Genomic DNA, 13746 nt, shown 5'->3' with positions numbered 1-13746 from the left:
GAATCTGACCTCCTCCACCTCACCTGCCTGCTTCTGCTGCCCCCAGCCTATTCACGGGGCTCTGCCCACACAGGATGGTAGCTGCAAGCAGGGTTCCATGCCCCTGACCTTCTGGCACCGGATAAGACAGCAGCCACTCCTGGGGCTCCCTGACCCCACTGGGCCGCAAAGGCTCCTGGGACTTCCTGCCTCCATCCCCTACGGTCAGCAGTCTCTCCTGGGGCTCTCTATGCCCAGGTAACTGGCTCTGTGGGCTGCCACCCACCAGACTGGCTCCATTCCTAGCTGCTCTCAATCTCTGCAACCAGGGCTCTCTTGTCTAGCAACATATGTCATCCTGCTGGACCATGGTGTTGCCAGATCACAGAGTCCCAGACCAAAGATGTTCAACCTGTAGGAGTCCTATGGAACCTTAAAGACTAACAGATTTATTTGGGCATAAACTTTCATGGGTAAAAACCACTTTGTCATGTGCAGCACACTGAGGGATTGTGTTTATATTCCATCTTCACAGACAAGGCCAAACTGTTATAACACAATCTCTAGAGACATGACGCTGTGCTGAAAATGCCAAGTCCTGTGTACACAAACAGTTATAAAACAATGACAGCATAAATGCACTCCACAGCTGCTGGAAAAGACAAGTGTAGACAAAACTAGGGAGCACCTGATGAGCGTCCTATTCTCCTGAACACAATGAAGCGCTCAGAATCCTATAGCCTCTACAGTTTTCTATGCTGAAAAAGAAAACCTTCATAAAAGCAATTCAGCAACCATTTTTAAAATGAACATTTTTTTTTAAAAGTTTACATTTGAAATGGAACATCATTCTGAATGTCTGGCTTCCAGACTGCCTTACTCCTTGGATGCCGGATGCATATTTTGCTCTGCCTCTCAACCACCGCACATCCTGTTTCACAGCAATTCCTATGTTATTACATTTTTAAAACACTGACTTGTGTGCTTTCCAATACCAACAATTAATCAGGAACTATTTTTTATCTACTAAGATTACAATAGTCATTGCCAATAGCTCTTTGATGGCTGTGATGGCAGGGTTGCATTTATACTCCCCAAGATTCAGTTAATACAAATCCTGCTCAAGATTTGATGGACAGCTAATTTACTGTTACATGCAAGAGAAATCCTTATGTACGTCTCAAGTTCTGGAGAAGCCCATGAGTCGCTCCTTGAATCCTCTTCAAATAATCAAATGTGTCATTTCAGCTATTTTATATTTACAAGTGGACAAAGGTGCAGTGACAGCAACCAAACTTCAACTTCGTACCCAAGCCTCCCATTCTCCTTCACATCTGTCTACTGCGTAACAAGGGTTAACTTTGGATTACAGACTTACTCCAGGAGGTTTGAGTTGTCCAAAATCTATGGGTACTAACATCACACAGTCTGAAGAGCCACTATTCTTATACAGCTGTCAAGTCATCATAACTCTCCCATCTTCCCATAGCTCTCCTTTCCCCCAAAAGGATTTTAGCAAGTCTGCCATCTAGTGATGCAGATGTATTAAATTTAAACAAAATATAATGATGCAGCTCATAGGTGGTGTATCAATGGCTAAACAAACCACAGAGCACTAAGCAACCTGAATAGAGCTAGAGGGGGAAAAGGCTCCAATTTTTAGCTTCTGACAGGAAGACTCTGACCAAAGGTCCTAGAAACCGCCTTCCTCCCCAAGAACTAAGCTAAGACCATGGGGCAGCAGTCAAAGCAAACTGAGCAGCAGAGGCAGAAACACCAAGGAAATGGATGGCAGAAAGTAGCAACTGCATTTCTTGAAGGCAATGGACAGCTCAGCGGCAGCAGCAGCACCTTTGAGAGTGTGGTGCAGAGAAGTGGCTGAGCTCAGCAGCATGAGCTGAAGCCCAAGAGAGAGTAGCAGGCTACTCAAAGGATGTTGATGTGGGCCCTTCTACCCCACATTTAAAGCTCAAGTCCCCAGGCAGCAGTGCCCTGCAAGAATCCTTGGACTTCTCCAACCCATAACAACCAACCATGAGTGATAAGCTGGGAAGAAAAGTCACTCCCAAAGGAGAAAGAGGCTGGACTAAGGATGTTAAGAGGCAGGTAACTGGGTAATTGTGCAGTCAATACAAACTGTATCGATTACATGATTAGTCAAGAAGGGAGGGTGTTCAGAAGGAACTACCCTGCTATGGATCGTCACTTTAAATATAGTAAGAGCTGGGTGCGCAGGTGACACACCAGGCCAGAAGCCCTTGTCCGCGGGGGGTCCCAGTGGGACTTTTAAGTCGGTTCCCCCCTAGCACCAGCTCCTGCTTCCCCCTCCCTTGCTGTCTCTGATAGGCTTATCGGGTAGTCGACTAACTGACTATTCTTTTACATCCCTAGCTGGGACTACTATTAAGACACCAACAGGGTAGCAGTGTTACAGCACAATATTTGTTAACTGTTGGCTTTTCCAAATTCATTCTGTCACCTTCTCCTCGGTAAATTTCTCTGTCACAACCCCTGGACTCAGCATTTGGGAGTGGAGAAAAATTGCCCGTCAGCGATGCCCAAACTGGTGCATATCATTTCGCAGGTTTCAGGGTGGGGGTGTGAGTTTCTGTTAGTTAAATCTTTAAAGAAAATTGAACTAGGCCCTTTTTGTTGCCTATATCATCTATCAGAAGGAATACACATAGATAGACCAACTCTGTGGCTAAATACACTTGGACAGCTTGAGGCAGGTGGAATCTTGAAGGGGCGGGGAATGGCTGCCTTCAATACATTGTTTATTCATAAATTCATAGAAGTCTTTCTTCGGTGGACTGTGTTCCTAAAGGATGGGTGTGGTACAGTCACAATACAGTTCAGACTAAGGCACTCTAGTCTATATGTTTACTAACACCCCCCTACCCTAACAAATGGATAAAGGTTTTCAGAGTTTGTTTTTCATTAAGGCATCAGTAATGAAGCAATTACGTTTTTCTGGGCACTTTAAAATGACTTTTCCAAACTTTCAAATATTTGGGTTTCTTTTCACTTTAACATTAAACCACCAAATGGACAGAAATGTAAGATCAGTTTTCTGATAGTGACAATTCTCAGTAAGAGTACGCATTTAACAACTCTGTGGTTACAGATATGTACTGTCAACCTTAACTCCAATGTAAAGATTTTTTTAATGGGAATTCCATAAATACAAATGTTGGTTACACTGGATCTAGATGTATTTTTTACTTCTGCATTTATATTCCATTAAACAAAAGAAAGTTTGTCGCATAATTACAAGTGACATTACCTGTCATAAAAGGGGTAAGTAGATTTTAGGAAGAAAAGTCATAATGGGATAAGGAATCTGGCTAGTCTCAAACTATGAATTGCAATCAAAATGCTTTGAAAAGGTCAAATATGCACATCATATGTGGTGTAGCAAATTGGCTTTGATGACAGCTCTTTATAGATCAAATAACTAAGGTATGTTTGTTAAGAAATTTCACTGCCTGGTGAGACTATTACTATTTAAATGTGTCACTCATCATGATACCATATGACAACAAGTTATAACCCAGCATCCATGTCTCAAAAAGATGTAGTTACTCTGAAAGGGAAATCCATGAAGGATACCAGCCAGTAGTGGTCTGGAGTTGTTGGGCAAACTCCCTCTCTCGCTCTGCTCCCACTGTTGCCTTTAATGCCATTAGCTGCCATGAAAACAGCTAACATAAAACAGGACTGTAGGTTTAGGCAAGCAGCTTGCTGGCCTGAGCAACTCTTTTGCTGTGATACTCTGCTGAGCCTCTGGAGTGTGGCCAGAGACCAGCCTTCTGGGGAGATAGGGAATTGGGAGAACCATCCACAAAAAGGAAGCAAAAAAGTTAGACAACACAAAGTGTAGTAACCCATTGGCAAGGAAGGGAAGAGATTACAAAATAAAGACAAATATTCAACAGAGACATTGAAATGGAGATACAATGACAACTGTACTAGAACACGGGAGGAGGAGACTATAAACTATGGTGTATACCATCCCCCACTGGCAAGGAACAAGAGCAATTACAGTTTGTCCTAAAAAATTAAACTGCGTGGTTTTTATAGCAAGAACATCAGCTTTAAATGTACAAGCAACAATTGCCCTTCACAGCTGGGCTTTTATCATGCCCTTGGGACAAAAATATTTGCTTTGAATCCAGGAAGAAAAAAGTTACTGTAGCCTTGGTGTTTCTGAACACATGCAGTCCTAGAATGCCAACAAAAAACAGAAGCAAAAAAACCATTTATATTCACTGCTTGCACTGACTCTCAGTAGCTACGATTTGAAAGTGTCATAACTATCAATAGTAGATGTTATTGTGGCCATCCATCCAAATAAAATGAGTTATTAGAATGAAGATCCTTCAAACTGGAAGAGGACTTCATTTGTTCATCCACACAAGCCTAAGATACCTGAGGGCCAATGTTTTCAAACTTGGGTAGTCAGAAGTGCTAAGTTCCCACAAATCTCACTAACAGCAACAGGAGCTGCTGGGTGCTCAGCATTAAAAAATAAAAGCAGACCAATTTTACACAGAAACCCGCTTACATATTTAGAAGCTTAATTCCAGGTACCAGGGTCTAAGCATTTTGGCTCAAGTTACTAATTTTGAATGGTTTTCTCTGAGAATATAAGTCTCAGAGGGGTAGATGTGTTAGTCTGGATCTGTAAGAACAAGGAGCAGTCTTGTGGCACCTTAAGAGGCTAACAAATCTATTAGGTCATGAGCTTGCGTGAGTAAAACCCACTTGTAATTTTCCTTAAAAACAATTTTCAACAGGCAGCTGCACTTTCAATTGTTTGGAAACTTGATTACACTACTCAAATATGTACAAAAATTATCTGGAGATAAAACAATTCCTCTAACCTGACATGGCCTGATAATAAGCTGCTCTTGAAAACACTGCCGTTTTTTTCCAACAATCACACATCTTTGCTTACATCTCAATTAGTCTCTAAGGTACCACAGAACTACTCATTGTTTTTAAACTTATTTTGAACACCTTACAATATAGACAAGAAATGCAACTCTCAATGAGCATGCATAAATAGCTAGAAAGCAAAACTAAGGGACCACTTTCATGGAACTCACTCTTAAGCAAAACAGATAGGTCCCTTTTGTTATTGTTGTTGCGGGGGAGGAATGTAAAAAAAAAAAAAAATCACTCCTATGCTTCTAAAATGTAGAGAAAAAAATCTTTTCATTGGAGATGGGGAACAGCATGGCACAACAGTCACAGCATCTGAGGGAAGTGAAACAGAGGCTACCAGCCATGTCCAGTGGCGCTGGGGATGTGTGACCCTGGCTTAACGTGTTTTCCACTATATACACTATTTACAGTTTGATTCAATGACTCTCAGCACCCTCACTATAAAAATTGGCCTTGCTCCCTCCACTCCGAAAGTGCAGATGGGCTTTTATTAATATTCAGGAGGTTGTGACTCAGACAGGAGGTGAAACCGGGAAGAATCTACTCTATAGTCTCCCTTAAGGAAACTGTTACCTTTACCCACCTTTACCCACACAATCCGAGGACTCAAAGACTGCAGCCCCTGCCTCCTTCATTATCTCTCCCCACCAAGAAATAGTCATTGGAAACTCTATAAGTTCACCCCTCAAGGACCCCTGGGCCACCTGTTTCTTACAGCTTTCGCTATGGGAAGATAACAGTGTCATAGAAAAATACGGTATCACTTAAGTTCTTCTAAGGGTACGTCTACACAGCAACGATATTTTGAAACAACTTAGCCTGCATCTACACAGCAGGCAGTTATTTCAAAATAATGTCAAAATACTGTCAAATTAGAGGACTTCTTACTCTGACTCCTGAAACCCTCATTGTACAAGAAGTAAGGGAAGTCGGAGGAAGAGTGCTCTATTTCGAAATAAGTGCTGTGTAGACACTCCCCATTTCAAAATAAGCTATGCAATTGACATAGCTCAAGTTGTGTAGCTTATTTCAAAATTAAGCCTGGCTGTGTTGACGCACCCTAAGTGAGCAAAATGCCAGTTAATTACCTGAGCTAAATGAGCAGACCAATAGAAAGACAATAGCATAAACAAGTACTTCCATGCTGCATTCAAGAGTTCATTGAAATGGCATATTATGCACCACAAAACTAAGGACATGTCTGACGATTAAGGGTACAGACAAAGACGATAGGAGGAGGGCTGAGTTAGCAAATTAGAAAAAAATCCAATGATCAATTTCAATCCTAATCATAATTATTAGCCTCACGCACATTCCTAACAAAAAACAAAGACTCCAGGATGGGCCTTGAAGACTACACAAGCACACATGGAGGGGGGAGGAAGAGTGAACAGTTAGAGCCATTTTGTTTACTCTTAAGTCACTAATTTAAATATTCCCCATGTCATTTATAAATAGAAATTGCCACTCAGAAATTGCCATTCCTGTCCAGCTCAGGTTCAGGGACTGAATACTGCAGCATGCATGTTCAGGCTTGGGCTCCAGCCTAATGGTGAACGTCTGTGCTGCAATCTCTAGCCCAATAGCTTAAGTCAACTGACCTGGACTCTGAGACTCAGTAATTGCCATGTAGATGTAGCTCCGGTGCCCTGTAGGAAACATGTTTGTCATCTAATTGCAGTTTCTAGTGGACAATTGTCAAATAGGGATGTAAGAGAATAGCGACTCCACTAATCTCTCCCCTACCTTGCCGCCTCTATCAGAGAGAGGCAGCAAAGGGAGGGCAAGCAGGATCCAGTGCTGGGGGGGGAGCCAGCTTAAAAGCTGGTTCCCCCAAGCACCGTCTCTGCAGGGAGATAGGGCAAGGCAAGCAGAGATCCTGTCTGGGGCTCCCTACTGTGTCTGCAGGCCAGATCCTGTGGCTTGACAGGCTGGGTCCAGCCTGTGGGCCATATTTTGCCCAGGCCTGATGCAAACTATGGCTGCATGGGAAAACCCCACGGAATACAGGGCACCACTGTAAAGGCCACAGTGCAGGCTGAGAGGTCGTCTGCGATGCCAAACCAGGAAGCACCAGGTGTGGTGCCGATGACTACACTGGTCCGAGGGAGAACAGTACTAAAGGGATGTGGGCCAGACTTGCACTGGCCAATGCCCAGGATGGAGAGCAGCACTACGCTCTCTGGCGCTGGGAGCTGTTGAACGAGGGCAACCTTGGAGACCATAGAGCGCATCCATGGCAGCAGGCTAGGGACGGGCAGTGGTCTTTAGACCTACTCTGAGGCATTGGAGACCAGCTGTTGGGAGATAATACCTAGTGCCGGGAGAAGGATCAGGACCTGGAGGCTCTGTGCTCACCTCCTGAATAGCACAGTGCTAGAAGGCAGTGGCAGTGCAGGGAATGGTGCCATCCAGATCTGTCCTTGGAACATCAACTTGAGCATGGTGAGTGACTTGCTCTAATCTGCTGAGGCTGCCCCCAGAGATCTACGCTTAGACTCCAGTGACATGTGGGCTATAGTATCCAACCCCTGTTTCTCCCTCACTAACCATGTGGGGCTGTTGGGTGTTTTTCTAATTGACCACGCGGAAGAGTGCCTGTGCTGCGTGGAACACGTCTGGGATGGCGGGAACCTGGATGCCTGGGGAAGTGATGGGGAATAAGGAAGAATGCTCTATTCCACCTGAGATGGTGCCTTGTCCAGGACCTTGTCCTTATCCGTTGTTTGTTTGGATTTCTCCTTGCATGGGTCGAGGGAATTGTCCTTCCCTGCCTTCCTGGTCCTCTTCTCCAGGATCTCTGAAGACGCCTTGTGCCAACTAGTCGACAGTGACAGGAAAGTGCTCTGCACAGAGGCACTAGTACTTGGGACTGAGTCCGAGGGCTGGTCTTGGGGAGCTAAGGCAGACTCCATAAGTAGTGCCTTGAGCTGGATAACTCTGTCCTTCATGGTCCTAGGTCAGAAGGGCCTGCAGATACGGCACCTGTCACTGGTGTGGAACTCACCCAGACAACGAAAGCATTTGCCATGCAGCTGGCTAATTGGAATAGGCCTGCAGCAGTTAATGCACAAAGCTGTGGGACTGGGGCATGCCCTGTACCCAGGCCGTGTTCTAGCAGGGAAACTAACTAACAATTAGATCTAACAATTAAAAATAGAAACTATTTACAAGTCAACAGGAGGGAATTAACCGAAGAGGAGCTGCTGCTAAGGCTGGAGCAACAGTGCCAGGCACCATCACTGGTAGCAAGAATGAACTGGTGAGGGAGGGGCCTGGTGGCATACTATATAGTACAGCATGTGTGCTCCAGGGGGCACTGGTGCTGGTCCCCTATGGATTCTCCCTATGGAAAGTCTTCTAGAACCAGTGCATGTGGCGAGCACACATCTGCATTGAATGGACATGAGCAATCACCCAAAGAAGTGAAAACTGTGTCCGCAGGAGAGCATCCCGTGCCAATATAGCAGTGGCGGGGACAGCGCTTAGGTTGCTGTGACTTGTATCACTCAGTGGGGTGTCTTTTTCAGACCCCTCCCCTGTGCAACAAGATTTAGAACCTTGAGTTTTTGTTTTTGTTCCTTAATAGTTTCTCCTTTGTGCATTGATGATAAAGGATCAGCCAGATGGGAGAGGCCAGAGTTCATCTCAACTGTCAATGTTCTTTAATGGCAACCTCTTTGACCACAAGTATCAAAGATGTAAAAAAAAGATCCACCGGCACACTATCACCTTGGTTAAGAGATGGGAGATCATGGGCCCGTCGGTCAAAATAATTTTTATGCTTCCATTTTGTATTTTCTTTCCTCTAATGCAGGGGGAACCTTTCTTTGGTCATAGAGCATTGACCCGTGGTGGGGAAAAATGAATTGTGGGCCACACACAAGTGAAAAGCAATTTGTATGTGAGGTTATGTGATCGTTGACTAGTCGTTGACATCCCTAATTTGTTCATGTTTTGTGCTACACTACAGGTGCTGAACCTATGCTGAATGGTAGTGTTAGAATCTGTATCTTTCAAATGAGGTATTAAATGTGCATAGTGTTATGCTTCAGTTATTTTAGCTGCCAAAAACCTGAGGATGCATCCAATTTACTGAACTATTAAGCATTTGTAAACTGAGCCATAATCTCTTCTCTGGTTAGTCGTCTTCCTGTTTCTACTGTGGCATCCTTATTATTCCTTGCCACAATCATAGGCGCACAACATCCTACCAGCTGATCTAGTTCCCACTGTATATCAATATTTAAGTATGCACAGTGAATGGTTGTATTTGAACTAGGAGCCCTGGAACCCTAGGCTATATTTAAATGACAATATATTAAAGAGGAAAAGTTTTTAAAGATCCAAATACTGGCCTGAACAAGAGAGATATTAACAGTTAACCTTACATTTAAACATTTATTCTTTGTGCCTACAATTCCAAAACAGACTCTATAAAGCTGGTCTGAACACCACCATTTTACAGTTCTCATTACAATAGAATGACCATATTGAATAAGATGCATATACTGTATTCAGTTCTCATGACAAAAACAGGCTACCTGTACAAAGCAGAAAGCTTGCCTAACATGTCTGCAATCTAACAAAATATTTGGTGTTTCCTCAGTTTCTTTTCAAACTGATATGCAGCATAGACAATTGTCAGTGTATTCCTCCATGAAACTCTATTAAAAATTGTCTATTTAACATGAGTTGCAAAATGTAATTTTTGTATAGGAGAGGAAACAAATAAGGCAAATATTTGGACACACACCAGCCAAAGGAAAATGATGATTTTGCTTGTCATTAGTTGGCTCTGCATCAAAACTGGCAATGAAAATTACACAACCACGATTCCCCTGGCATTCACTCACTCAATGCTCGTTCACCTCATCTATTGTGAATGAGTGGATTTAAAGCATTTAAATTCCTGAAATTATTGCCGAGTCAACAGATTGCCCATTTGATTATATCTTTTCACAATTAACAAACATAATTTACCAATATTTTCTTGTCAGTTTCAAGTTTCATTACTGTTCCGATCTGTGTTTTTCCATTTTAAACCATTCATAACCTCCCCTATTATTCTGAAACTCATTGCCCTTTGAAACCTGACAGGTGAGCATTTCTCTAACCAAGGTAGAACTTCTGCATAAATTTGAGATTGACTTGATTAGACACTGCAGAGATAGTGGACTTTCAGGAAGTAGTGGGCTTTTTATTGTTTGTTTTAAATAAAGTCTATTGTATAAAGTCACTTCCCAAGAACAGAAGTGTTCGGAAACATAAGATTCATTATATTCCTGGATTATAAATAGGAACTACAGGTTGAACATCCTTGATCTGGCACCCTCGGGACCTGACTGGTCCTGAACCAGGGAATTTGCTGTACCAGAGAAGGTTCCCTCCCACAACCCCCAGCTGCCAACTCTGGGACCCTACCTGCACTGCCCCTGCTGGCCTGCCTGCTAGATTGCTGCCTGCCAGGCTCTAGCGGTACGCGCGGTTATAGGCTGGCTCTGGCCCTCAGGGGCTGCCAAGTGTTTGGGCTCTGGTTCCCGCCCCACAGCAGCCTGCAGGCTCTGGCTCTGCTTTCATAGACTGCCCAGGGCTCTGGCCCCAGCCCCACACTACCACAGGCTATCATCAGCCCAGTCCTGCACTGTCGGGGCTGCCCCAACCCAATCCTAGTGGGTTGTGGGGGATGCTGCTGATTCCAGACTCACTGCTCGGGGCTGGCTCCAGCCCCAGCTTAAACCCTCTACTTCAGCCCAGCCCCTCCTGGGATTGCCTTCCTGCCACTAAGATACCAGGTTCTCTGATCCAGGGGCATCATGGTCCAGCAGGACCACGGATATTGCTAGACCAGAGAATTCCAGTTTTGGGAGGTGCAACCTGTAGTAACTAGCCCTATTTTTCAGAATACAGAATAACCTTAAGGAGTTATTCCCTCCACCACACCCCAGCTGAAAGGGTTAGAGTTAGCAGCTCTATTGGCATGCAAATGCCCCGAAGTTTGTAAACTTAGACACGTCTACACTTACAGTTTTACATAGAAATAGCAGTCAGGACATAAAAACTATATAGCAATGGCACTGAAGAATATAAAAATTCACACTTCTGAGCATCGTAGCTATCCCAATTTAATTCCCAGTGTAGACACAGCTCGGTCAATAGACGAATACTTGTGTTGACCTAGTTTCCATTGCTTGAGGAGGTGGAATACCAACAGAGGCAAAAAACACCCTTCCATCCCTGTAGGCTGTGTCTACACCACAGAATGATGCCAGCATAACTTCTGGGCTGTAACTAGGCCACTGTAGTCTTCATGGTGTAGATATGTCCTTAGTTAACCAGTTCAGGTCTAAAGAGGTTCCAAACTGACAACAGCATATTTGATTCTGTTCTTAGGTTAGTTTTTATGTCAAACAAACATGTATGGTCTTTATCACATCAGAACAGAACAGAACAGAACAGTACATAGCACATTTTCCATCTTGTTTTAAAATACATTCTAAAAAATAAGGTGCTTAAAGTTTTGCTTAAGTTCATATTTATGCACCCAGCAGTTCCCTTTGAGCATCAAAATGCACATAGATCAGCACTAGTAGCAGTATCACAGTAGGTGGGGGATGGGAGAAATCACATCTACCTCACTTTTACCAAGAACTGAAGGGGAGGTTGAGTTATTAACCTTGTTCTCTGGAGAATATTTTATCTTGTTTTAACATTTAAGAATCAAGCTAGCTGCTGGTACCTTGCTGGCCATGATAATTTGTGTTCTATATAATGTCCGCTAACAGGGATTAAATCCTTGTCCCAGCACATAAGAGTAGGGTGCAGAATTTAACCACATTTAACTGTGGGAAGCCAAGCACAGTGTCTTATTTGAGAAGGATTAGTCAGATCTGGCACCAACAACTTATTTTCTTCATAATCACATTTGAACATGATAAACTATAGAATACAGACAAGGCCTTAAAACCCTACTGCAGTGAAAAATACTGCAAGTCCCATGAGCCAGTGGCACCTGCCATAAACCCCAAGTACAAGCTTCATGCCGGACCCACGTGCAAAGCCATGTCCCCCCCCCCACCTCCCTCCAGGGTGTGCAGTGGCTCCTTCTGGGAGTGTCACAGGATCAGGACTTCCCGAAATAAGTGCTGCCCCATCCTGCACCCCGTGAACCCCATCTTGGAGCCAGCACCCATACCCCCTCCTGCACCTCAAGCATCTGCTCCAGTCCTGAGTCCACACCTCTCTGCCCCAGCCTCCTGCACCCAAACATTCTCTCAGAGTCTGCACTCTGCCCAGCACAGAACCCACTCCTGCAACCAAACTCAGAGCTTGCATCCCCTACCCCAGGCTGAGCCCAAAGCCCCGCCCACACTGCGAACCTCTCGGCCCCAGCCCAGAGCCCAGACTTGCTCCTGAACCCCAACAGCCCAGTGAAAGTGACTAAGTGTGGAGTGAGCAGTGCAGAAACTCAGGGACGTGCGGCTCTCACATTGAAGAGTTTTTGCCACTTCAAAAATAGTGACAAGCACTGCCCGCCCTACTGCAACTTCCACCAAGGGATTTAAAAAGAAAAATGACTGAAAAATCAAAACAAAAACAAGCCTCTAACTATACATTTTCCTACCTTCAAACGCTGTATTGTTTCAATTATGTAAAAAGGAGAATGTGTGGCAACTGAAACAGTTTAGTAAGATTTTAATTCTATATTATGTATACATATACATAAAAGGGAAAAAAAAGAAAACACAAAAGCCCAAATCTTATCTCGAATTTTAATCTTAAATTTTCTCTCTGAAGTTAAGTTAAAGCTGTAATCATCAAATTAATTGAAAATATGCCTTGGATATCTCTTTTCTTCTCCTCACCTCTTCCTGGCCTCAGATGTGTGACTTTTTCCAAGTGCAAGCTCAATCTTGTAGAGAATCATGAAGTAAATATAGTTTACATGAATTACTGACATGAGTGGTTATACAAAGTTCCTTGCATTCTGAAAGCTCCCTGTGCTCTCTGAGACACATCTTACAGTCAAAATGGGGAGTGTTGGTAAAACTGCTAATCTCGCCACACAATAGAACTTTAAGTACTTCCATTGTACATCAATAGCATCATTACTGGAAAATATTTAGGGGCCTCTGCTGCTGGTTTTTGTTTGTTTATTTAGTTTTACAATGAGGTAAGAGATTATCACTGAACAATTACCAGGAAAAAAATCCACTTACCCACATATAGGATTTAAGAACCTAAATATGAAATGCAAAAATAGGCACTACATGAAAAATTTCAACTTTTCCCTTAAAATAGAAACCTGCAATTAAATGTTGCATACTTTGAGCGTATAAAACCCAGAGTAGATAAAAACATCCTACCCTATGACATAAGGAAGACAGCTGGCCCCATCTGTTTCAAAGCAGAATGGAAACTAAGCTTTTGCACCATACTTACATGTGAGGACTGAGTTCATAAAAGTTTCTGTTCCTGTATTCTTCAACTTTCTCTGGTGAATAAATGGGTAGCGCTCTGTATGGGTTTATTGATACAACCACACTGCCAATGTATGTCTGTAGGAGAAAAATAAGGCAGAATGCAGTGTTTTAATACTCAAATATAAGATTTTATGAGGACTTGTCCTTAAAAAAAAAAATCCATGTTTACTGTTGCATTTAATTCTTCAGTTCTGTATTTCAGGAAAATGTTCAACATTTCATGAGAGAAAAAAAGGGTGGGTTTTTACAACAAATACATTCGAAACATGCATTTATAAACTAAAAGGCTTTTAAAATCTCTCTCAAGGGCTCTAAAGGTGCTACAGAGATAAAA

At 43.3% G+C, this 13746-nt stretch overlaps 1 protein-coding gene across 4 annotated transcripts in view; it reads right to left on the bottom strand.

Annotated features, from left to right (window-relative positions):
* MYO1B (myosin IB) overlaps nucleotides 1–13746 on the bottom strand; it is a 195752-nt gene that overhangs the window by 121026 nt on the left and 60980 nt on the right. For all 4 annotated transcript variants that reach the window (XM_075934204.2, XM_075934205.2, XM_075934206.2 and 1 more), the window contains exon 3: nucleotides 13372–13487. In XM_075934204.2, the coding sequence (XP_075790319.2) occupies nucleotides 13372–13487 (116 nt within the window). The remainder of the gene's footprint in view (nucleotides 1–13371; nucleotides 13488–13746) is intronic.

The sequence above is a fragment of the Pelodiscus sinensis genome, chromosome 7 (genome assembly GCF_052426305.1).
Source record: "Pelodiscus sinensis isolate ZL-2025 chromosome 7, ASM5242630v1, whole genome shotgun sequence".
NCBI lineage: Eukaryota > Metazoa > Chordata > Testudines > Trionychidae > Pelodiscus > Pelodiscus sinensis.
This window is presented reverse-complemented; position numbering and strand designations above follow the sequence as displayed.